The sequence below is a fragment of the Taeniopygia guttata genome, chromosome 1 (genome assembly GCF_048771995.1).
Source record: "Taeniopygia guttata chromosome 1, bTaeGut7.mat, whole genome shotgun sequence".
In the NCBI taxonomy this organism is placed as follows: domain Eukaryota; kingdom Metazoa; phylum Chordata; class Aves; order Passeriformes; family Estrildidae; genus Taeniopygia; species Taeniopygia guttata.
Genome location: NC_133024.1, coordinates 113448115 through 113471929, shown reverse-complemented (window position 1 = coordinate 113471929; position 23815 = coordinate 113448115). Strand labels below are relative to the sequence as shown.

The 23815-nt window shown below is 39.2% G+C and overlaps 1 protein-coding gene across 5 annotated transcripts in view; it reads right to left on the bottom strand.

The window, feature by feature from the left end:
- The window catches only part of HLCS (holocarboxylase synthetase), a 130734-nt gene that overhangs the window by 72086 nt on the left and 34833 nt on the right, over window positions 1-23815 (bottom strand). For all 5 annotated transcript variants that reach the window (XM_072935941.1, XM_030284342.4, XM_030284339.4 and 2 more), the window contains exon 6: window positions 19296-19567. In XM_072935941.1, the coding sequence (XP_072792042.1) occupies window positions 19296-19567 (272 nt within the window). The remainder of the gene's footprint in view (window positions 1-19295; window positions 19568-23815) is intronic.

Below are 23815 nucleotides of genomic sequence, written 5' to 3'. Positions count from 1 at the left end.
TGGGAATTCCATCCCAGCCCTGCCCACCCTGCCAGGGAGGAAATTTTTCCTATTATCTGATCTAAACCTGTAATTTTTCACTTTGAAGCCATTCCCTGTGTCCTGGCACTTCAAAAGGCCAAAATCCAGGTCTCCAAGGGATTTTCCCAAGTTCACAGGACCATGCCATGAATGGGATATGCCAAAACCACAACACTCAGGACACGAGGTTTGCCTGGTGTGAGGATTAGGCAAAGGATGAGAAAAGTGCTTTGAGGGGAGAAGAAATCACAGGTTCCAACAGAAAAGCAGCCAGAGAATCCAAGAATCCCAAATGGTTTGGGCTGGGAGGGGCTTTAAAGATCAAACAGGGACACCTCCCACTGTCCCAGGCTGCTCCAAGCCCCAAATCCAACCAGGCCTTGGGCACTGCCAGGGAACCAGGGGAATCTGGGAATTCCATCCCAGCCCTGCCCACCCTCCCAGGGAACAATTCCCAATTCCCAATCTCCCACCCACCCCTGCCCTCCTTCAGTTTAAATCACTCTCCATCAGCCTTCCTCAAACTGGAACCATCCAGGAACAATCCTCTGAGGAACTGCTCCAGAGAAAATCCCTGATGCTGAACCCAGCAACAGCGCTTGGGACCTGCCAAGCTTCTGCTGCAGATTTTAATCAGCATTCCAAAAATCAGGAATACCAACCTGAGCTGGAGTTTTCAACACTGCTTCTCCTGGAAGTGATGCAGTGAAGTTGCTGTCTTGAGTTAATATTAATATTAATATCTTGTATTAATAAACCAGGCTGGATTCTCCATCCCTGGAAGTGTCCAAGGCCAGGTTGGACAGGGCAACCTGGGACAGTGGGAGGTGTTGGGGTTGGAATGGGATGATCTTTAAGGTCCTTCCAACCCAAACCAGTCTGGGATTTATTTCATGATGCTGTTGAGTTCTCTGAGGTCCCTTCCAGCCCAAAGCATTCCCTGATTTTGACTCTGCACTAAACTCTCAGATCTGGTTTAATGCAAGTGCCCAACCTGCAGCTCAACAGATTCTTGAACCTTCCCAAGAACCTGTGTCCCACCTGGAACTTTATCACTTATACATGGAAAAACCTCTTTGTAACACACAAACCTGAAAGATTTTAACATACAGAATATAAAAAGCAGAAGGAAAAATGCTCTGATGCGGAGAAAATCACAGGATTAAAATCCCAGCCTTCATCTCTACAATAAAGTTCATAAACGTGATGGCAAATGCTGATCTATTAAAAATCAAAATTTATGATTGTGGAAAAAAATATTTATGAGCATTTTAAGAATCACTAATTTAAGAATCTTTCACTACTTGTTAGAATTTACTACAATAAAATTAATGATTCTACAGCAATTAAAACCTTCAGAATATTGTGGCTTGCACCAAATATGAAAAAGATTTTACTTTAAGCAATTTGCTGCACATTTTAAAGAAAACACATCTTAGGAAATAAACACTAAACAGCACCTTCTACTGTCAGTAGTGGTTCCCAGATGAAATTATTAAAAATCAATTCAGTATAACCGGAATGGAAGTGTAAAACTTGTAAGAAGTTCTTTCTATCTGCGACCTTGAAGCTGTGTTCATATAGATCTGAATAAGGAATATGAGTCCTCCTTGTCCAAACAACAGCTAAATCTGAAAGCAAACAGCAGAGCTTGCAGGAAACATCCCATCAATAAAGACTTGTCCTTACCCAGCTAGGCCAAATACTGCCTGCTTTAAAAACTTATCACCCTCTCCATCTTCTCCCTCACTAAAAGGATATTTTCAATGTCTTTATGACGTTTTTTCCAAGCCATTTCTCCTTCAGCCAGCAACTGGAAGAGTCTGACTGGACTGTGGATTTATTTATTTCTAGTAAATGAAGTTGGTGGCTTCGTTTTGTAGGTCTGAGGAGTCTGGAGATTATCATGGATAATCTGTAAATGAAACCTCTTGATTTATGTGGGTTTTCTCTTCCAAGTTAAACTTAGCTGAGCAGAATATCATTAACTGAGATTGAACAGGTAATAGAATTAACATTATTCTTTGTTTTTAGAAACCTACAGCTCCATTGTGGCAATTCCAGAGACTCCAGGTCCATTCAGGATCAGAAAGAAAAAAGATCGGTGACATAAATTACCCCAACTCCAACATTTCCCTCAATATTCAAACCCTTTATGGCACAAAACTGATTTTATTGGTCCAACCTGCTTTTACTACACTGATTTGGGTATTTTTCTTGCCTGAGGAAGTGAGAAGAGAGGGAAAGGAGTAATATTTAATCATGAAAACAGAGCTAGGAGCACCTACACATAAGGACTTAGGAGAGAAGTAAAACTATCATTACCACTTCCACCAGCTCTTAAAATTTCCCATTTAAATCCTGATTCAACTTCACTTATGCAGCTTAAACCAGGATGCCAAAGGAGGAAAAGCCCTTACATTTTATTAGGAGTTAAATGAAAAACGTGTCCCTCCCTTACACCACTTATATTCCTTGGATATTACACAGTACCAGTTAATTAAAAAAAGATAAAAAACAAACACAACCATTTACATCCAAATCAAATCCCAGAGGAAATGGGTGTGGGAATGCAAGGATCTCCCCAGGAAAAAAAAAACAAACAAAACAAACCAAAAAACCAGCAGAAAGGTAACTCTGATGATGAAAGGATTTGCTCCAGCCTAGGAGGACATAAAAGATGAAGTTCTACAAAGACCATTAAGTATTCACCAGCTCACTGCAAATTACACTAAGCACTTGGTGAAGAAATACTTGGCAGATGTCAGCAATAAGGAAGCCAAACATGTTCCTTACACTGAAGGATAATGTAACTACAGAGAGGGTTTGTTTTGGAACCATTTCCACAGCCCAAAAATAATCTGGCAAGGCTGGGTTTACCAAGGAAGAAACAAGAGAGAGCCATGACTACTTATGTGACAAATCCACATTTCTGCCATTTCCATACTCTGTACCACTCCTGAAATAAGATATCACACACCAGTTTGGATCATAAAACATTAAGTTCTAAGAGAGACTGCAGCAGATCTTTGAAAACTCAAATATTTGTGTAACCTCTTGTTTTCACAAGTGTTGTATAAACACCACTGTGGGCACGCCACCACTTTATACAGTTCAAACCTTCCATCTTTTGGACTCTGCTGCCCCACTCTTATCTTCTGCAGTTTGAAACTGCATTCCTAAGTGAGATTTACAAAGCTAAACCAGGACCTAACCCAGTGAAATTTGGGGGATTATCTCCCCCTCTCCATCTCCAGGTTTTTGCAGACCCACACACATTCAACCCCCAGTTATGGGGAAGGGTGATTGGACATTTAATGTTATAATTAATGCACTGTTAGATTCCCCTTGAGGAAAAATATGCTTAAAGATGAGACAGGAATACATCCTTGGCATAGCTGACCAGGCAGATAAAGTATTTCCTCATGTTGGCATTTTTGATGAGGACTATTTCTATTTATTCTTCTCTTGCTGTTCTACACATGGATGTTTTTCCCCCCTTCTCTCCTCTCAGCAAGGCACCATTTGTATCAGCACACATCTAATAGGAACTAAATCAACAGATTTTAAATCAAAGGGTTCATCATAAAGCCATAACACAGAGTTGCTCTGCTTCAAATTCTTGACATAAATGCCTGAACTTTTAAATGAAGTTGTCCACTGCCGTCACCCACACAGCCACCAGGTTTCATGCAGCTTACTGAGACACGGAGTGAAAATGCTACTGACTTTTATTGTTTCTACCATTTGAAAACAGCATGGCTCCAATCCAAGTCAAAGAAATCATCTCGACAGCTCTGCTCCTCTGTAATTACATGGTTGTAAGAGTGGCAGCTTCTTGAATAAAAATTCACAACGCGGAATTATCTGGAACTAATGCAAATACACCAAATTCCTACTGGGATTTAGAAGCACAGGATGGCTTGGAAAGGACATAAAGCCCACTCAGTGCCACCCCTGCCATAGCAGGGACACCTCCCACTGTCCCAGGCTGCTCCAGCCCCAGTGTCCAGCCTGGCCTTGGGCACTGCCAGGGATCCAGGGGAATCTGGGAATTCCATCCCAGCCCCTGCCCACCCTGCCAGGAACAATTCCTGATTCCCAATCTCCCATCCAGCCCCACCCTGGAGCAGTTTGAAGCCATTCCCTGTGTCCTGTCACTCCAATTCTGATGAATTGTCCCTCTCCAGCTCCTCTGTGGCTCCTTCAGACCTTGGAAAGCTGCTCTGAGGTGCTCACACCTCCTCTTCTCCAATACACAAACCTTTGCACCATCTCACAGACATGGGAGAGACAAATGACACCTAAAACTGTCGTGCTTGAAAAATCACAGACATTTGGGGATGATGGAAGAAAAGGAAAAAAAAGATCAGGCTCCTTCCCCCTCATTCTCCTGTCCCTATAGGGCTCAGAGTCCTCCACTCTCAGCTTCATTTGCGTTCAAATTAAGTTCAAATTTCCCTGGACAAACTCATCTGAGAACAAGAAAACTGAGCTCAACCTCAGCTGAAAGTTTCACTCTTGCTGAGGCTGCCTAAAACCAAAGCACTGAAATCCTCTGTACCACCAGGTGCCTCCCAGGCAGGTACCCAGATTTAGAAGCTTCTGCAAAGACAGAATCACGGGGCCCTTAGGGCTGGAAAAAACCTCTCCAGGGTCACCACATCCAACCTGGGACTGTTCACACAACTGAAGTGGAAATACAGCCCAGGAATCTCCACTGGGGAAGAATCTGCAGCATCTTCCTAAGAGAAATCAGCTTTTCCTGAGCAATTTCATTCAAGAGGATGACAGCAGTTTTAATTTGAAATGTCTGACCTTCTCCTACAGCAGGGCAGCAGCAAATTCTGAGAATTTGCTCAGACAGAACTCAGCACCGTCAGTTCTGCGTGTTTACCCACAAAAAGGCACACTGGCTGTCCCTGAAATAAAAAGATTTTCTGTTCAGTGAACTGCCTTTCCCAGAGAATCACACTGGTGGCTCCCTTGGAAATTTATTTACTGGGAAGTGCTGTAAAATGGTGGCCCTGATCTATGACATTGATTCCTAAAAAAGGACAATGTTCAAGTCAGATTTAACAAACAAGAGCTGTCACACATCAACCTTTAAATTGTCTGCCAAGAGCAGCAGAGCCTGGGAAGGAAATGTTGCATCCCTACTGTTATAAGTAACTAAGTAATTGATTCATTATTTTAAGTTAATTACAAATTATTAATCACAGCAATTTTGATATAGTTCAGTTTGTAATCACTTTTAACAGCTTTTCATACAGTGCAATTTGTCCACATTTGTGGCCAGTGCTCTGGCCACTGTGTTACTTGCATTTTCAGAACATAATTTATAGATTATATTTTAATTTGTAGAAAATGTGATAAATATATTTAGTTTTGATAAATAGATTTAGTTTTGATGTGACAAATATATATAGTTTTGGCTAATATTAAAGTATGTTGTGTACATTTAACTTTTGCAGAAGTAGCCGCAACTGTCAAATAAGAACTGATGTTTTTGTTTTTGTAACTAACTGACAATAAAAACAACCCTAACATATTTATAAAATAACCAATGCAATCTGTATGATTATATAACATTAAAAAAAAAGATGTGATCAATAATTCTCAACTAGAAAATCCACATAAACAGAAAACTGTCATAAAGAAATCACACACGAACCTCTGTGATTAAAAAAAAAAAGGATATAAAACCTTAATGAAGCTTTTTTTAATAACAATGTGGTTGTAGGTTGTACAAACTGCCAAAACTTTATTTTTTTTTAAATATGATGTTTGATTTTGTTAGATAGAGGAAGAAAACACCTTGATTTGCTGGAGAGCAGCTCAACAGTGTCCCACAAAGCAATCTGTCTGTGATAAAAAATAAAAAAAAGGTATTTCATAATACAACCTTAATGAAGCTTTTTTAATAACAATGTGGTTGTAGCTTGTACACACAGCCAAAACTTGATTTTTTTTAAAATATGGTGTTTGATTTTGTTAAATAAAGGACGAAAACACCCTGAATTGCTGGAGAGCAGCGCAGCAGTGTCCCACAAAGCAATTTGTCTGTGATAAAAAATAAAAAAAAGGTATTTCATAATACAACCTTAATGAAGCTTTTTTAATAACAATGTGGTTGTAGGTTGTACAAATTGCCAAAACTTTATTTTTTTAAAATATGATGTTTGATTTGTTAGATAGAGGACGGAAACACCCTGCTTTGCTGGAGAGCAGCTCAGCAGCTATCCAGGATGGATGAGCATTCCCAGCAGGCTGCTCCACAAAGCTGCAGCCCCAGCAGGGAGCCCTGGGGGACAGAAAAACACCCCAATTTTATCTCCAACCAAATGAAGTCTCCCGTGCCAGCACCCATCAGATAAACACAGGAATAAAAAACTCATCTGAGTCATCTCGCAGTGCCAGAAAAACTCAAAAGGACTTGGAACACAGTTGGACTCTTGGTGTTATTTTTTTTTTTATATTTTTCTCATCTCTGATCTAATCCTTTGTAATCTAAATTTAGCTTAGGTTTTCCTTGTATAGTAAGCAACACTGTAAAAAATTAATCCCTGTTTCCAAGAAGATTTTGCTGGATATTAGATAAATGCAGATGTAGTCAAGTAATGCAGAGAACTTGGTTCTGAATCCAGTAAATGCAACCCCCACATTCACATTTCTTTTTTCAACACCATTTGTAGGTATTTTTGTAAAGAACTAGATGAAATGTGGGCTTAAAACACTGGAAGAATGAGGATTTTAATTTTAAAGAAAAGCTATAAGCACTCTTTGTAGAAAGCCTTCCTGACATGAGTTAGAGAGCATATAAAGGAAATAAAACAGAAGAAATAAATAAAATAAAGGAAAATTTACATCCAAAATGTTGGAAAATCTTGAGAAATGTGAGACAAAAGAAGGAAAGAGAGGGAGGGAGGGAGGGAGGAAGGGAGGGAGGGAGGGAGGAAGGGAGGAAGGGAGGAAGGGAGGAAGGAAGGAAGGGAGGAAGGGAGGAAGGGAGGAAGGAAGGGAGGAAGGAAGGAAGGAAGGAAGGAAGGAAGGAAGGAAGGAAGGAAGGAAGGAAGGAAGGAAGGAAGGAAGGAAGGAAGGAAGGAAGGAAGGAAGGAAGGAAGGAAGGAAGGAAGGAAGGAAGGAAGGAAGGAAGGAAGGAAGGAAGGAAGGAAGGAAGGAAGGAAGGAAGGAAGGAAGGAAGGAAGGAAGGAAGGAAGGAAGGAAGGAAGGAAGGAAGGAAGGAAGGAAGGAAGGAAGGAAGGAAGGAAGGAAGGAAGGAAGGAAGGAAGGAAGGAAGGAAGGAAGGAAGGAACTCTACCCTCCAGCCCTTAGGAACTGTCACTCACTCGCTGGGATTTTGGGCTCCAAGTCCCACACATTCCATCTCACTTGGTTCATGCTCACAATATTTCACTGCTTAGCTTGGCAAAGCATCAAAATGTAACTTTTTCACCCCTCTTAACCTCTGCTGTTGGCACACACCAGTTTATTAAGCTCAGGCCTCACAGCAAATTCCCATTTTCCCTCCAAACCAATATAATCCTGTTGTCATCAACACCCCCTGCTACAGCCCCAGCCAGCTGGAGAATATTCCCTTTTTCCTCCCAGGGAAAGGGCTCCAGTTTCTATCCAGTTATTCCCCAATTCCTAATGAAAGATAATTCATCAATGAGTAATTTTATCTGTCTGATGACCACTGAGTGCTGAACTCTCCAAACAGTGCAATAGATTAATAACAGGATATTTGCCAGGATCCAAATAATCCAATTATCTGCACTCCCAAACACTCCTACCAAACATTCCCTGTCCGTGCCATGTTGGAATAAAAGCCAGAGGAGTCTGAAGAAGAACCTGCACACATCCTGAGAGGAACAAGATCTGCTTAGTGTGTGATAATTCACTTGTGGAGAATTTCTGAAGGAACTGGAGATGGGACTTCTCATTTGGTTTTGATGATGTAGTTTCTTTTTCTTATCTTCTACACAGGCAGGAATTCAGCTCCCATGGTTACAGTATGGTTCAGAAGGTCTCAAGACCCTCAGTAATAATACATTTAAAGGAGTTATTGACCAATAAAACACTGCCAACAAGGATATTTATGTTTGTGACCCAATCCTTAAATATTTCATCTTATTAAAACCCATGTTACAGTGTGAGCTCTCTTAGCCAATCATGCACACAAACCTACAGTGCTGCATTCTGAACTCCTTGTTTACCTTGATGCCTCAGGTTTGAGCTTTTCTATTTTTCACATCCTGTGCTGCTTTAGTGTGTGGGTCTGGGATTCATATAGGGGATGGTGAGCTCTGTGCACAGAGCAGAGACAAAACAATTCCTGCTCCAGCTGGGCACCAAGGACAAATGATCCAAATCTCAGCCCAGGAGCACAAACAGCGTGGGCTGGAGAGAGAAAAACAAGCAGGGTGGGACTGCCTGGGCTAAAGCTGGAATGGGACAATGAACTCCAAGGTGCCAATGGAGCAGAACTGATCCCAGGGAGAGCCCCCGGGAGCGCTCGTGCATTTTGGGGCCATTTTGGGTCATTTGGGTGCAGCCCTGGCTGGGCTCTGGTGCTGCCCAAGGTGGATCCATGGAGGAGATCCTTTAATAAATCCCTGCTTTATTCTGTAGCTCTGTCCAGCCTCTGCTCCAGATCAGCCTTCTCAAGGCATCAACCTCTGTAACTACTTTTATTTTTTCTATATCTTAAACTCCAAAACTCTAAACTTTCCATTACTTATCTTAACTTGTCTCTCCTTTAAACTATAAATCCACATTCTCCCTTCTAGCACCTAAGTTTGGGAGCCTTTTCCAAGGTCTCAGATCAAATCCTGGCTTTAATTCTAAGCTTTGGCTTCCAGGCTCAAAGTTTTGAGAGTCCTCTGCACTTTGGAATCCAAAATTACTGACAGAGCTGGACTGTGTAAAATAAGAAAATTCCCATTTTTCTCCCATATTCTTCCCTTTTTCTTCCATCCTCCTCCCCAAAACTGGACTAAAACTCTCCATATTGAATGGCTTCTCTGTCCCTTTCAGTCTCTGGTTTATGGTGAGTCTATCAGCACTGAGTGTACAATGTTTTACAGCTCTTCTTGCAGACACCCCAAAAAGCATTTCTGTACCTCTTTTTGGCTACTCCTATTTCTGTATAAAACACAGGGAGAAAAAAACTCCATAAATTGCTATTTCTGCAAGCCATAGCTGAAAAAAATGTATTTTTCTAGTATAAAGAAAGCTAAAATTTGAGTTTCTAATTGAAGTAAGATGGATTTCTTCTAATTTATTGATTTTACCTATCAGGAAGCCACTATCAGGATTCTTGCAACAAGAATTTTTTGTTTTAACGGAAAGTCTTGAGTCGTTCAATTTCTAGTTTTAATAATTCGTACTAATTAAGTAAGCTGTAGCAACAAGAAGTAATACTTTATCCATCTCAAATGTGAAATCAAACAAAAAAAAAAAAAAGCCCCAAATAACTAAAAACAACAACAAAAATAAAGTAAATAAAAATTACTGATATTAGGAAAAACTGGAAATCTGTGAGGAAAATACGGGGAATAGAAATAAATGTAATACAAACAGAAAACTTATTTTTTATTGCCCCAAAAAGCTAAACATTAATTTGCAAACTTTGTCTAGAATAGAAATGAAAAACCAAATCTGTCCCATCCCTGGAAGCGTTCAAGGCTAGGCTGGAGCAGCCTGGGACAGTGGAAGGGCTGGGTTTTAAGGTCCCATCTAACTCAAACCATTCTGAATAATATATAAAACATAATAATTCTGTAATTTTATGATTCTAAGTCTAAACTGAGTGGTAGCACAACGCTGATATAAAGACAGAAATATTAAGATAAAAATAAGACAGCCAAACCAGCAGCAGTCCCAGCAATGCCCTGAATTTCCAACACCTTCACACTCAGAGCTCTCTGTGCTTCCCTACCAGAAGAAAAACCCAAATATCCACTCACAGCTGCTCTTCAAAACCTGGCAAAAGGTTTTTCCAACCCAACAGATGGATTTTTCCAACCCAACAGCATTCCACAAGCATCCCTCCTTGCTAACCTGCCATGCTCTGCTACCTTTGAATGATTCTGTATCCCATGAATTCTCCATGACATCAAGCACCACAGCAGAGCTGAAATGAGCATTCAGGCAGGTGGCCACCAGCAATTCCTTTTATCTCTCACATCTGGCACCACTCTCCATGCAGAGTTTATACATTATCTGCTGCTAATAAATCATAAAATCATAGAATGGTTGGGTTGGAAGGGGCCTTCAAGATCATCTGAACTCTGAAGTTTTTCTATTGTCACTTAACAGATGCAATATAGTGAATATTTATTATCCAAAAAGTACAAGTTAATATCTTGTAAACGGCATTTTTAAAAGGAGGGAATATGAGCAATCTGTGGCATTCAGATTAGCTATTTATATTTTAAAAGCAGGGAATATGAGCAATCTGCGGGATTCAGATTAGTTATTTATATATTATTGTAACTGTAAGTTATTTATGTATTATTGTAAAGGATGATTAAAAATAAACCAGCAGAGCAGGACATCAGTATTTGCAGATCCAGTTATGACCACAAGCAAAGTTATTATTTAGTGTCAACAAAATAAAGGTGCTCCCCTTCTCTCACACTCCCCAATTCCCAAAACTAGGACTGGAACCACCATGTGCCTAACTGGAATTCTTACCAGTCTTTAACTTCAGAAAAACCCAACTTTAACACTGAGATAATTATATTTCAGTTGACAATCTGCCAATGGAACAGGGGAGTCTTGGGCTTGTGATCATTATTGTTTGATAAATGTTTTAACAATGATTGTTCCCCTATTAATGCTGGAATCTCCCTACATCCCATTTATTTTACATTAAGCTTGGAGTATTTGCTTAAGAATAATCAGTAAAAATTTGTTTCCCTTGAATTTTTATTTCCTTCTTCCTGTGTCTCAGCTCCATCTCCATCCTTTTCCTCCTTGTCCAGTTTTCCCTCTTCATCTTCCTCAGTGATGGGCAGCCTGATGATCCATTTGGATATAAATCCAATTAAAAATGTCATAGGACACTTTATAGCTGCATCCCACAACTCCTTAATGCAACGAGCCACAAGAGCTTTGTGTTTGCAAATAATCCTGTAAAACACTTACAGGTTTTTCTTTTTTTGATGCAAGATAATATCATCAGTAAAAAAAAATGTAAAAATAGCGTCAGTTCAAGTTTACAAAAAAAAACCTCTGGACGTTCATCTACGTTTAACAGTTCAGCAAAAAGAACAATGCCAGTAAATTTCTGGAGAGCAACATGAGGTACAGGATTTTATAGCAATCCTGGGCATCACAAAGCTGCACTGGGGGAACCTCACTTTTTTTTACACACCATTCTCCAGGCCGTGACATTTCAGGCTAAATGATATGAGGTGTGATAAATGCAAGCCCTTGTTTGAATACAAACAGATTCTTAAAATATTTTAACTAGCACTATAAGTGAAAATAAATCAGGCCAGTGGGATTAACGGCAAGAATTCAGATTCTGTGGGATTTTCTAAGTTTATTGCTTAAGTTAGAAGTTACACAAGCTTTCAAAGCTTTTGGCTCTGGAAACAAGCACTTGAAATTAATTCTGAAATTAAATCACTCTCTCCTGACTGGCAGCATAAGAATAAACAAAAATCACTGTATTTATTCTAAAGCACATCAGAACAGGTGCTGTGTGAACTTCCCCAAGCTGCCATGCTTTGTTTCCCAGCTCCTGCTTTGCTTCCACAGGAAATCAAACTTTTTTTCTTCCTTTTTCTTTTTTTTTTTTCCCTTACAAAAGGAAAGAGATGGAGATGTGCAAAATGGAAAACTGTGATCTAACTTTGAGTTTCTAATAAATCTATTCATGCTCAGGGAATCATTCTGACTTTATGCATGACATTTGGTTGTAGTTCTTCAGCCTTTGGATCTTTCATAGAAGCCCAGAATTATTTGGGTTGGAAGGGACCTTAAAGCTGCCCCTGGATCCCTGGCAGTGCCCAAGGCCAGGTTGGACACTGGGGCTGGAGCAGCCTGGGACAGTGGGAGGTGTCCCTGCCATGGCAGGGGTGGCACTGGATGAGCTTTAAGGTCCCTTTGCAACCCAAACCATTCCATGATTCTGTGATTAATAACATACCAAGTTTTTCTATGCCATACCCTCCCCTTTTTAAGTCCATACACTGCCCTAGATTGATTTATGACTGGGTTTGAGGTTTTAAAATTATTTTTAGAGGCACATGACTTTATTTAAGACTATATTCTTATCTGAGCTCATGTAAAAAAGCAAAAGTTGGCTATTTGATAAACACAAGGATATCTTTCTCAATGAAGTACAAATTTTAATCCCTGAGTGCTTCTGGGCAGTTTAAGTTTAGGCAGCATTTCCTTTTCCGAAATAAAAGTTACATTTCAAGAGCAAAATTGACAACCATGGAATTAGCAAACCAACAGCAATAATGTACACATAATATGTTGCATTTAATATTACTTATAACAAGATATCGTATTCATTATAGCATACTGTATTCTGCTACATGGATCATAAGCTAATCCTCCTCTTCAAAAAGCTGCAATGATTTGAAACTCCAGCATTCCATTTTTTCAACTTTATTACCAATCCCTGTTTTAAAATGTGGGCATGAAAACAGCAGCGTGTAAAACAAACCAGCAAAATGGGACAGAAACCCTGCCATGACCATTCCTTCACTCTTGTTTTAACTGTAGAGCCTGCCAGGGTTTCCCTCTGATTTAAGGAACAATTCCCCTCAAATTTAAAGAACAATTTCCCTCAGATTTAAGGAATTATTCCCCTCAGATTCAAGGAACAATTCCCCTCAGATTTAAGAACGATTCCTCTCAGATTTAAGAAAAAATTAACCTCAGATTTATAAAAAATATTTCCCTCACATTTAAGGAGTTATTCCACTCAGATTTAAGGAACGATTCCCTTTAGATTTAAAAAATAATTCCCCTCAGATTTAAAGAAAGATTAACCTCAGATTTAAGGAATGATTCCCCTCAGATTTAATAAATGTTTCCCTTCAGATTTAAAGAGAAATTCCCCCCAGATTTAAAGAACATTTCCCTCAGATTTAAAGAATGATTCTCCCAATTTAAAGAACAATTCCCCTCAAGATTTAAGGAATGATTACCTTTAGATTTAAAGAACGATTTCCCCAGATTTAAGGATTGATTCCCTTTAGATTTTAAGAACGAATCCCTGCAGATTAAAAGAATAATTCCCCTCAGATTTAAAAAACCAATTTCCCCCATATTTAAAGAGCAATTCCCTCCTTATTTAAAGAACATTTCCCCTCAGATTAAAGAATTATTCCCCCAAATTTAAAGAACATTTCCCCTCAGATTTAAAGAAGAATTCCCCTCAGATTTAAAGAACAATTCCCCCCAGATTTAAAGAACAATTTCCCCCACATGTAAAGAACAAACTCCCCCCAGGTTTAAAGAACATTTCCCCTCAGATTTAAAGAATGATTCCCCCTAGATTTAAGGAATGATTCCCTTTAGATTTAAAGAACGACTCCCCCTAGATTAAAAGAATAATTCCCCCCAGATTTAAAGAGCAATTCTCCCAGATTTAAAGAACAATTCCCCCCAGATTTAAGGATGGATTCCCTTTTGATGTAAAGAACAATTCTCCCCAGATTAAAAGAACAATTCCCCTCAGATTAAAAGAATAATTCCCCTCAGATTTAAGAACAATTCCCCCAGATTTAAAGAACAATTCCCCCCAGATTAAAATAATAATTCCCCTCAGATTTAAGAACAATTTCCCCAGATTCAAGGCTGCTGGGGCTGTGTTGGTGTCCCTGTGATAATGGGCATTGTTCAGGAACTTCCAGCAGCAGGGAAACCCAATCTCCCATCGGAGTTCAGCACGGGTTAATTGCTCTGCCAAACGGGAATCTTTATTTTATGACTCCATTCCATTGGGAATGCCAAACCTCCCTCTGCACTGCAAGCGGGGGGCCCACTCTGTTAACAGGAAAAAAATGCACTGATTTTACACAACAACAACAATTAAAAAAATTAAAAAATAAAAAAAAAAGGGCACATTTTGCCTTCAGTTCCATGGCAAATCAGGCCCACAAGGTGCGTGACAGGAAAATAGGGACCTGATTGTTTGGTGCCCTCAGGAATGGTGCACAACAGGTGGAGAGAAAGTCAGGGAAAACTGAAGCAAAGGAGATGCCAAATCCCAATAGAGAAATCTTTCAGCAAGTGTGTCGTGGAAAATGGGATGGCATGGAAGAGTCTGGGAATGGCACAGGACCAAATCAGTGCCAAAAACTTCCGAATTCCTCCCTTTCTACAGGCCAGGGAGGGAACAGACTCTTGGCTGTGTCCCAAAAATTCAAAAATTCCGGCGTGATCTTTTGTTATCAGGCTGAGCTTCCTCCAGCACTGGCTGGTGCAAAACACTGCCCATAAATGAATGGCAGAATAAAGTATGAAATATTATACATTTAAAATTAAATTAGCAACAAAAAAACCCCCTACTGTTGAACTTAATTTGATTTGATTTAAGGGAAACAAACTTTACTCTGCCATTTGAGCTGCTCTTTAGCACCAAAGGAAGGCACAAAAACACTGCCTATATAAAAACACCCTTAAGGAAGAAAAGCACAGAATCAGCTATTTAATGCACCAACTTTTTTTTGTTTGGAGGATAAAAAGTCCTTCAGCCACGCAAATAAATTAAGAAATGGAAGCTTAATAGTAGTAACAGTGATGTAAATAATGAAGCAATATGATATATATTATATACACTCCTATATCTAGGAATATGAAGAGCAGGTCTATTGCTCTTAGTATCAAACTTCAGATTATAAGACATGAATCAAGCACAGCATTCCTGTCCCATCCTACAGGTTCACAAAACCAAGGGATCTGAGTTTTTAAAGGCAGCATGAGCTATTATGACCTCAATATCCAAACTGACAACATTTTTTGGGGTTATGTAACTGCAAAAAAGATTGAGTATAGAAGATGTAGAGTGTTAAAACGCATCTGACCTATGGAACAGCACATGGTTTTATAATTTCCTATTTAAATTTCCAATTTCCTGAGAGAAAGGCACCTTTCCTGTAAGGAAGAATCTTTCCTGCACACTATGGTATTGTCTAACTCCCCAACCGAAATTCCTGAGGGACGAGGGTAGAGAGGGTTAATTTATATAAACTGTTAATGTTTGTGACAAAATACTTATTTTTAGCAGGCTAAAAATGTACTGGGAGAGTCTCACCATGCTAAAATACAAAGAACCGTGGAATGGTTTGAGTGGGAAGGGGTCTTAAAGCTCATCCCAATCATTCAACTATTTAGATCAACTATATATTTATAATATCATTCAAATATTTAAAAAATACAGTTTCAATGGAGAATAAGGGGGAGGTGCAATGAATAACTAAACACAGAGTAAAACATCACAAAGACTTGAAAACCAAATGAAAAATCCCCCAGTCCCTAACAGAGTTTGTCAATCTCAGCTTGTTTGCCCCTGAAGTGCCATTCCCATCTCCTTCAATTACACACTGGTTTTCCTTAACTCAGACCTGCATCAGCATCATCCATATTTCAATCCAACTAAACCAAGAGTTTTCAATAAAATGAGTCTACATGCCCACTTCCCAAAATTAGAGCTGCAGTTCAGCTTTTCAAAATTCAGCAGTATGAATCTAGAAAAGTAAAAGGATGCCAACAATAGAAAAGACTTTATCCTGCAAAGCTTTTAGCTGTTTGGAAATTGTTTATTCTCAATTGACATTTTATTTACATATACTATTCAGCAGTTATGAAAGGAACCTCAGCCCATATTTCACTTCCACTAAAATTCACCACTTTTGTGTCAAACTCTCCCTAACAATGGCACTTTGTGCTTCTTAAATATTGGGGAAAAGGGATCCACTATGGCATTTTATACAGAATATATCCCATGCTGGCTTAGTCATGTGTAAATCAATTTTTCTGCCAACTAAAATATTGAAACAGAATCTAAGATAAAGAATAAAACTGAAATTTCTATCTCATTCATTTAATTTTAGTGAAATGCTCATGAAACCATTCCAGCCAATTAGGGTGTGCAGAAATATTAAAAATAGAAATAATTCTTCGTTAATCTCAACCCTTATGAGTGTAGTAAGTGTATAATGTATATATACACTATATATACACCCATTTTAAGTCTATAATGTAACACTTTTATCACTACACCAGATGCAGCCTCAACAACAATGGTTTCATTTTAAAACCTGCACTTCTGAGGAGCCAGAGAAAGTGGAACTGTTTCTGGCAGGGTTAACCTGCTCAGGTGGCATTAGGATAAACATTTGGGAAGAAAAGGTTTCTGAAGCTCACAGAAAGAATTTCCATCTAGAGAAAAAAAAAAAAAAACAACAATGTTTGGGGAAGATTTGAAATTTCAGTTCGAGAAATAAAAGTTGCAGTGCTTTAAAAAATAGCCTGAAAGGACTTTGAACATGAAATCACAGAAGGAATATTGATAATTTAAAACAACAGATGACATTTTTAGGAATTTTTATTTGACAATTAGGCCAATGCCATTAAATTTGGGGTACCTACAGGTGAATTCCCACTTTGGTGTGATCTCAGGACACACAAACGCAGGCAGGGCCAATACAGTGAGCACCAAACGGCCCAACCACCATCTGGAGAGCTAATGAACAATCAAGGGATCCCAAATTAAACAACACAACTTTCCCTTAGAATCTTTAGGACAACACTGTCAAGTCCAATCTATTCCCTCAGCCTCCAGAATCAATTTTTCAAACTTTATGACAGGTCTAATAGTTCCCACCTGTTCCTCCTGCCTGACTTTTGACTGGCACGTTCCCAGCCAGGGTGGAAATGCAGACAAAGGCCCCTATTAGGCTCCGGCTGTTTCTCCACTGTGAGCTTGCTCAGCCATTAAATTAATTCCAGCCCCCTTTTCCCCCTTCCATCTCTTCATTTTTTTGGGGGGTTATGGAAATCTGGGGAGGTGGAAAAGGGAGACAAAAGTTTGGCACCCAGTTGGTGGGAGAGGTACGAGAAAATCCGAAGCGGCAGAAGTAAAATGCTGAATTATTTTGATAATCTAATTAAACTATTTACAACAAATCTCATTCATTAAGTTCTTGAGGTATCTGTATTTAAGCATCAAAACTTGTTAAAATTTGAGACAAATTTGGGAGATCCTAACAGAGTCCCTCGTGCAATGCCTGATTACATGAAGAAAATGTTGTAATGTTTTTTTGGGAATCCTGAAGGATCAATAAGTAACTATTTTTTCTTCAAGCAAAGAAAATTATTTTTCCTGAGATGTGTTTTGCTTTCATTCAGAACTGGCAATTAGACACAAACACCACACACATATCCTAATAAATTCATATTGGTTCCTGTGGAAGCACCTTAAAAACATGACAACTTTTTCCTTCAACAAAAATTACCTGATTTTTGCATCAATTTGTAGGGATTTATGAAATGTTATCATTTCAATCTCAAGGTTTTTCAATGAACTGCAAATCACAAGGTTTACATTATTTCATTACCCACAACAACAGAGTATTTACAGCATCAACCATAATACCTAAGACAATTTTTTTAACTTAATAAAAGAAAGGTCTTTTCAAAAGATAAAGTGCAGATAGATTATTAATAAATTAATAATTCAAATTATTATCTGCCTAGGACCACCTTTATAGCATAAGATATGTAGAGTCAGGACTTGTAGTTCACAACTTACCTGAAAATTAACTATTTAAGCCTCATAATGGTGGGGGAAATCTTGAAGATCTATACCTGTGAGCACTTCATTGTATTTGGATTACTCAATATAAAAAACCAACCTTTAAACATATCTGAAAAATCAAGACCACTTCTCTTATCTCCCTTGCCTTGATGATTAATCATGCATAAATTGGTCAGATTCTATTTAGCTCGATGCAAATCAAATCCCAAAACTCTGAATTTAAACACTTTGTTTTACTGAGATGTTGGAACAAAGTTACTGAGAACCAAAACAAACTGAGGGAAGAAACCTCTTGATTTATTAAATCATCACCAATTTCTTCACAGTCCACCTTTCAACCCTATGGGCTGAACATGCTGTGAGCACTAAAAATGAAGAAGTAAATGCTACAAATAATTGTATTTCTATGAAATAACTCTTCATGGCCTCTTATCAAACTGGCAAGTCTCTATCTCTGCAAAAGCCACTGCAAAATCAGCTGCAGGATTAAATCTGGGGGAGAGGATTGGCAAAATCAGACAGAAACTTTTTTTTTTTTTTCATGTGTGGATGTTTGAACACACAGGGAATGGTCTGGAAATTAAATTTGTATTTGTCCATAAATTGCAATTTAGGCTATCAGGCTGAGAACTGAAGCATTATTATTGGTTAACTCATTAGTGACAACAACACTCAAGACAATTCAATCTTGATTAAAGAAAAAAATCCCAAACAAAATTCCTGAGGTTGTTTTTCACCTGTAAAATTCATCTGCAATTTCTGCAGATAAATTAACCCTGATAATTCAAAACTAGCTGCCACCAGAATTTACAGCTGCAGGCTTGGAGTTTCTGTCCTGAAGAGCAACAACTTCCCCACGACAGATTTTTCCACCGAATTTCCACTAAACACAACAGTACAGCCTTTGTACACAGACTCCAGGCTGAGATTTAGTAACTGTGATTTTCCTATCACTTAATCCCATTTAAACTCTAATGAAGAACCTCCTCTAAGGTATCCCACAGCTCATTCACAAGGGTCATCTGTGTGATCATGAAAGAACCTCTAGCAGAGCCCTAATCCACGTTTTAAAAACCCAAACCAAACACTAAAGAGCATTTTAGGGAAAAATTCAGCAAAATAAATGAGAGAAAACAGGAATGTTAAAATTAGAGGCACAACCTGCTTGGTATCAGTCTTTCAAATAAAAGGCTGAGATAATAATTTGCACTAGAGAATGTATTTTATCTCCTAAATAGGAGTATTTATTAAATTGAATTTTCTCACAGTGATGTTCAGAGGAATAAAGATTAAACTCCACTGTCAAGCAAAAAGTTGAGTCCAAATCAGCTTTCCCCACCCTTTATGGCTCAGTATTTAATACATTATCAATTAATATCCTATGAAAATAAAGTTCTCCATTTCATGTCCAGTTCCTCTCTGATCATTGTGTGTTACCACAACTATGAACTCCCGATCAGAAAGTTAATTCAGATCTTACCCATCCAGAAGATTCATGGTTGTCGTGGCCACCTCAGTGAAAAGAAGGATCTTGCCCAGCTTCTTGGTCTGGAGATGCTGCTGATAGGTCTGGAGGCTGAAATGCTCTGAGGAGAACCTCCCCATCTCCGTGATCACCGGCACCAGGGACGGAGTCACCTCCACCTTGTGCTCAGGGGATGAAACAAACTTCAGGGACACCTTGCGGGATGCCCTCAGTCCCTCAGCATCCACGTTCCCCTCCAGCCATTTCAGGAAAGCAAGATGGATTTCCTGCAGGCAAGGGCAACAAGATGAGAAAGATCACCCCGTGTCAGGACACACCAGCGTTCTTCCAAAAACATTTTTAGTCAAGCAATCTTCTACTTCAAAACAAAGGAATTTTCCCTCTTCAAAAACTAAGTTCTCCTGCTCGTTCTAGTCCAGCCTGGCTTGATTACTTGATACTGTCCTAGAGTTGAGACCACACACCTTTGAAGATTAATTAAGCTTAATTTTTCTCTGTAGCAGGGTTTGTAGAGGTTTTCCTACATCCTGAAGTGTGGAGTGCACACATTCATCTGCATCTTGCAGGTTTCTCAACGTGCTGAGATCCTCTGCTGGAAGAAGCCCTTTAGTCCAGCACTAAGTGTTGGATTAAGCCTTTTTCTGACCCAGAGATGGGGACCCAGAAAGGTGTTTTTTTTAAAAACTTTTATTCCATTTTCAGTCTCATGCGAAGGGTGAAACAATACAGATGTTATCATTCACAACATCAGAATTAGAAGCTAATTATTTCCTAATTACAATACACTCTAAGTGTTTCTTGGCCTATCAGCTTTAGCCACACCATGCTGTAAATGCCTTAAAGCCAATTATCTAAAATTACCCCTCGTGGGTCCCACTGCAATGCATTTTTCATAGTTCTATTCCTCCAAAGGATCCAGCCTTATTTGCAAGGCCATCCTTTGAAACTTGTATTTCTCCCTCAGCAATGTCTGTTCTATCCCATGGCATTTCTAAGGCAGCATTTCTGATCTCAGGGTTTGCACACAGGTGCTCACTGTGTGATCCTTCTGTCAGGCTTGGAGAATTCCCTACAAATCCACTTCCCACAATGAAGACTCAATTTGAAGGCTAAAGCAGCATTAAAAAAAAAAAATAATTTTTTTTTACTGATTTCTCAGTGGAATATCTGCCTAAAACAGGTCATACCTTCAGCTAAGGGATGATTTACTACTATTAATACCCCTGTGGTGACACCCTGAGCCAACTGCTCCACATTCACTCTTTCTGGAGGTAACAAATTCTAGTTTAAGAAGTTTGACATGAAATGTTTGCCACGCCTTTAGGAACAGCCACAAACACAGATTCTGGGACTTTTTGCTCACTATGCATCTTAAATTTCAGAGAGCTGAAGTTGTCTTTTATGTGATAAATGAAACCACAAACAATTGTGGCTTCAATGGAAATAAGGCACTACTGATTCTTGCCCAAGAGGAAGAGATCTGATTTTTATGCAAAAAGGTCCTAAGCAAACCCAGAATCCTCATTCCCACCCCTGCTGTATCTGGGAACTGGAATACTTTTCCTGTGTGGGTGCTGGAGGCAGGACTGAGCTCTCCTGCCCCACAACAAGATGTGTCTGAGCTCCAGCCCAACTCCTCAAAACCCACAAATTGAGAGCAAACTTCCCATAAACAGTTATCTTTCCAAGGAATGACTCCTCCTTTCCACATCCCACTCTTCTACCTGGAGAAGGAATGAAAGAAGTGCTCCTGTTCCCAACACCTTCCTCTGGATTTTCACCCCCAGAAATGACCTGCTCTCAAATTTCACAGGGCTGTCAGCCCTGCAGCACCAGTGGCAGAGCAGGACACAAAGAAAACAATAATTTTCCCCAAATTCTGTCAAGCACTTGGTTCCAAGCCCCAGGACAACCTAAGAGAGACTCAGCAGCTAAATTTTAGTTACAGAGAAATTACTCCTCATATCTTGCTTTCCTAAAGCCCCCTCTGAATATTTTCTGTCAAACTCTTGGATAAAATATCTTTAAATATTTCCTTTCCACTCCTTTATTAATTTTTGCTCTGCATCATAAATGATGATGTGATGATGATGATTAAGGTTTTGTGAGCATTTCTTTGACTTGCACCTTCACTCAGAGCTTTGACAGAATAAATAAATTCCTTACACATTATCCCACTTGTTTTACATACCCGCAGTAACTGATTGGCTGTAACTGATATTTAGAAAAATTACAGCTTTCATTTCTGTCAGGGAGAACATGGAAAAACTGTGCTTAATCAGAGAGTGTTTTCCTATTGCTTTCCAAACACAGAAATTCACTCAGCAGCACTGGATGTGCAAGTCCTACACACAGAAACAGAATTTTAACTCACCCAAAGTTAAAACTAGTTTAACTCTCCCAGAATTAACTCACCTAAGGATGGGTTTACAGTCTGACAGAAATTAAGTTACAAAATAAAGGTGACTAAAGTGTGATGACACTGTAAATAAATAATGAAGGTGCTTGAGGTTGTGTCGGAAATTATGATGTGTTTTTGCCACAGAGTATTTTCTGGAAAGAACAAAAAAGCACCTATTTCTGTGTGCTGTTCCATTATTACAAATATGTCACACAATTCCAACCATTTACTCTCCTGAGTGTATTATTTCAAGTTATTTTTCCCCATAGATTTTAAGCAAACTTCTTGATTTCACTGCTTCTAACACATCCTGAACCATTTAAGAATTGTTCTATGTGTGCAATTCTCAAGCTAATTTCCCCCATAATGTCCATGTGCTTATTGAGCTGATCAAAGATATAAACACATAATCAAGGATGGGGATTTTTACAAATTCCTAAGAAAATAGGGGTTTATATTTAAAACAAAGTTTCAAATACTAGTCACCATAGAAAAATTAATTTTTACTCTAATAAATTCCTTCATACAAAGTTCCAGGAACAGGGATGCTGAACGTCCCACGATCATATTGGCACGTAAAAAATAACATTATTGTGCAAAAAAATAAACTGATACGTGAAGTTATGGTTAATTTCTGCTCCAAGTCCACTGAGCAGGAATATTACTGTGGGATTTCAGCTGGAATTCCCTGTTCCAGCAGCATCTGCCGTTCTGCAGCAGCCTCTGGTGGCCACTGCCACGAGAGGTGTTGGATTGGGAACCTCCTGGACACCTCTGGAGCAGCCCAGGGCAGGGAACCCCCAAACTGCTGGACACAGCTTTCCTGGGAAGATGCTGCCCTGAGATTGAAGGATTCTGGAATCCCAGAAGCTGCAGCTGTTCTGTGTTCAGGCTCTGACAGGATCTGCAGCCACTCACGCACACCGTGGTGGAAAATCTGCATTTCACAACCTACCAGCGACAGGTTTTGTGAATTTAATAACTAAACTGCCTGTAGGGTGGCACAAATAAATGCTGAAACTGTTCTTCATCAGGTTTGGGCAGGAGAACTGAAGCCAAGTCAAATTTTTCATGAAGTACAGAATCCCAGAAGGGTTTGGAAGGGATTTTAAGGATTATTCATCCCACCTCCCACTGTCCCAGGCTGCTCCAGCCCCAGGGTCCAACCTGGCCTTGGGCACTGCCAGGGATCCAGGAGAATCCCCAACCTCCTTGGGCACCCTGTGCCAGGGTCTCCCCACCCTCCCAGGGAACAATTTCACCCTAATATCCAACTTAATCCTGTTTTCCTTCATCCTAAAGCCATTATTTCCTATAAAACTGTGTGGTTTTTCTCCCAATCACACTTTTCAAGAGTACATTCCCTAAGGTAAATATGTTCATTTCTTTCTCTAAGTAAGAATTAAATTCCTCATCCCAACTAAACAGCTTGGTGACAAGAGAGCTACTCAGTGTTCATCCACAAGTTTAATATTTATAATAAGAAAATATTTCTATCTCTATTTTAAATGGTAAAAAAAAAAAAAGTAATTTCAATGCACACTAAAAAAAAATAATCAACTAAAAGCAGAAAAGCACTGCACCAACAGAAACTACCCAACACCTCTCACTAATAAATTCTCCACACTCCAAAGCTCAATTGAAATATTTTAAAAGAAGCCAAGGAGAGATTGGGAATTTCCAAGCACTGATCCAGTACCCAGGGGCACACCAGGAGAATTCTGATTTGTCACACTGAGAGTGGCACTGAGTGAAAAAAAAAAGCTCTGAACAAGAAGGGAGATGCAGAGGACAGTAATCCCCAAAATTCCCAGAAATCCAAATACAGCTACTGCACACTCCAGACCCTCACTCCCCCACTCATCAGCACAAATTGTGGTAATTGTAACATAAAGAAGGAAGAGCAAAAGCTGTATTTTATTTATGATTTCACATCTGCCTTCTGTAATTTGAAGAGTTTGGTCAGGTGTGTGCAGAAACTTCTCTGTAACAGAAGTTTGCTTTTGCTGTTTAAAATTCTTTTTAATTTCATAATCATTAAGTTTCACTTTTCCCCAGCGCTCACTTAGAGCTTGAGACTGAACAACAAGGAGGGAAAAGGGAGACAAAAACC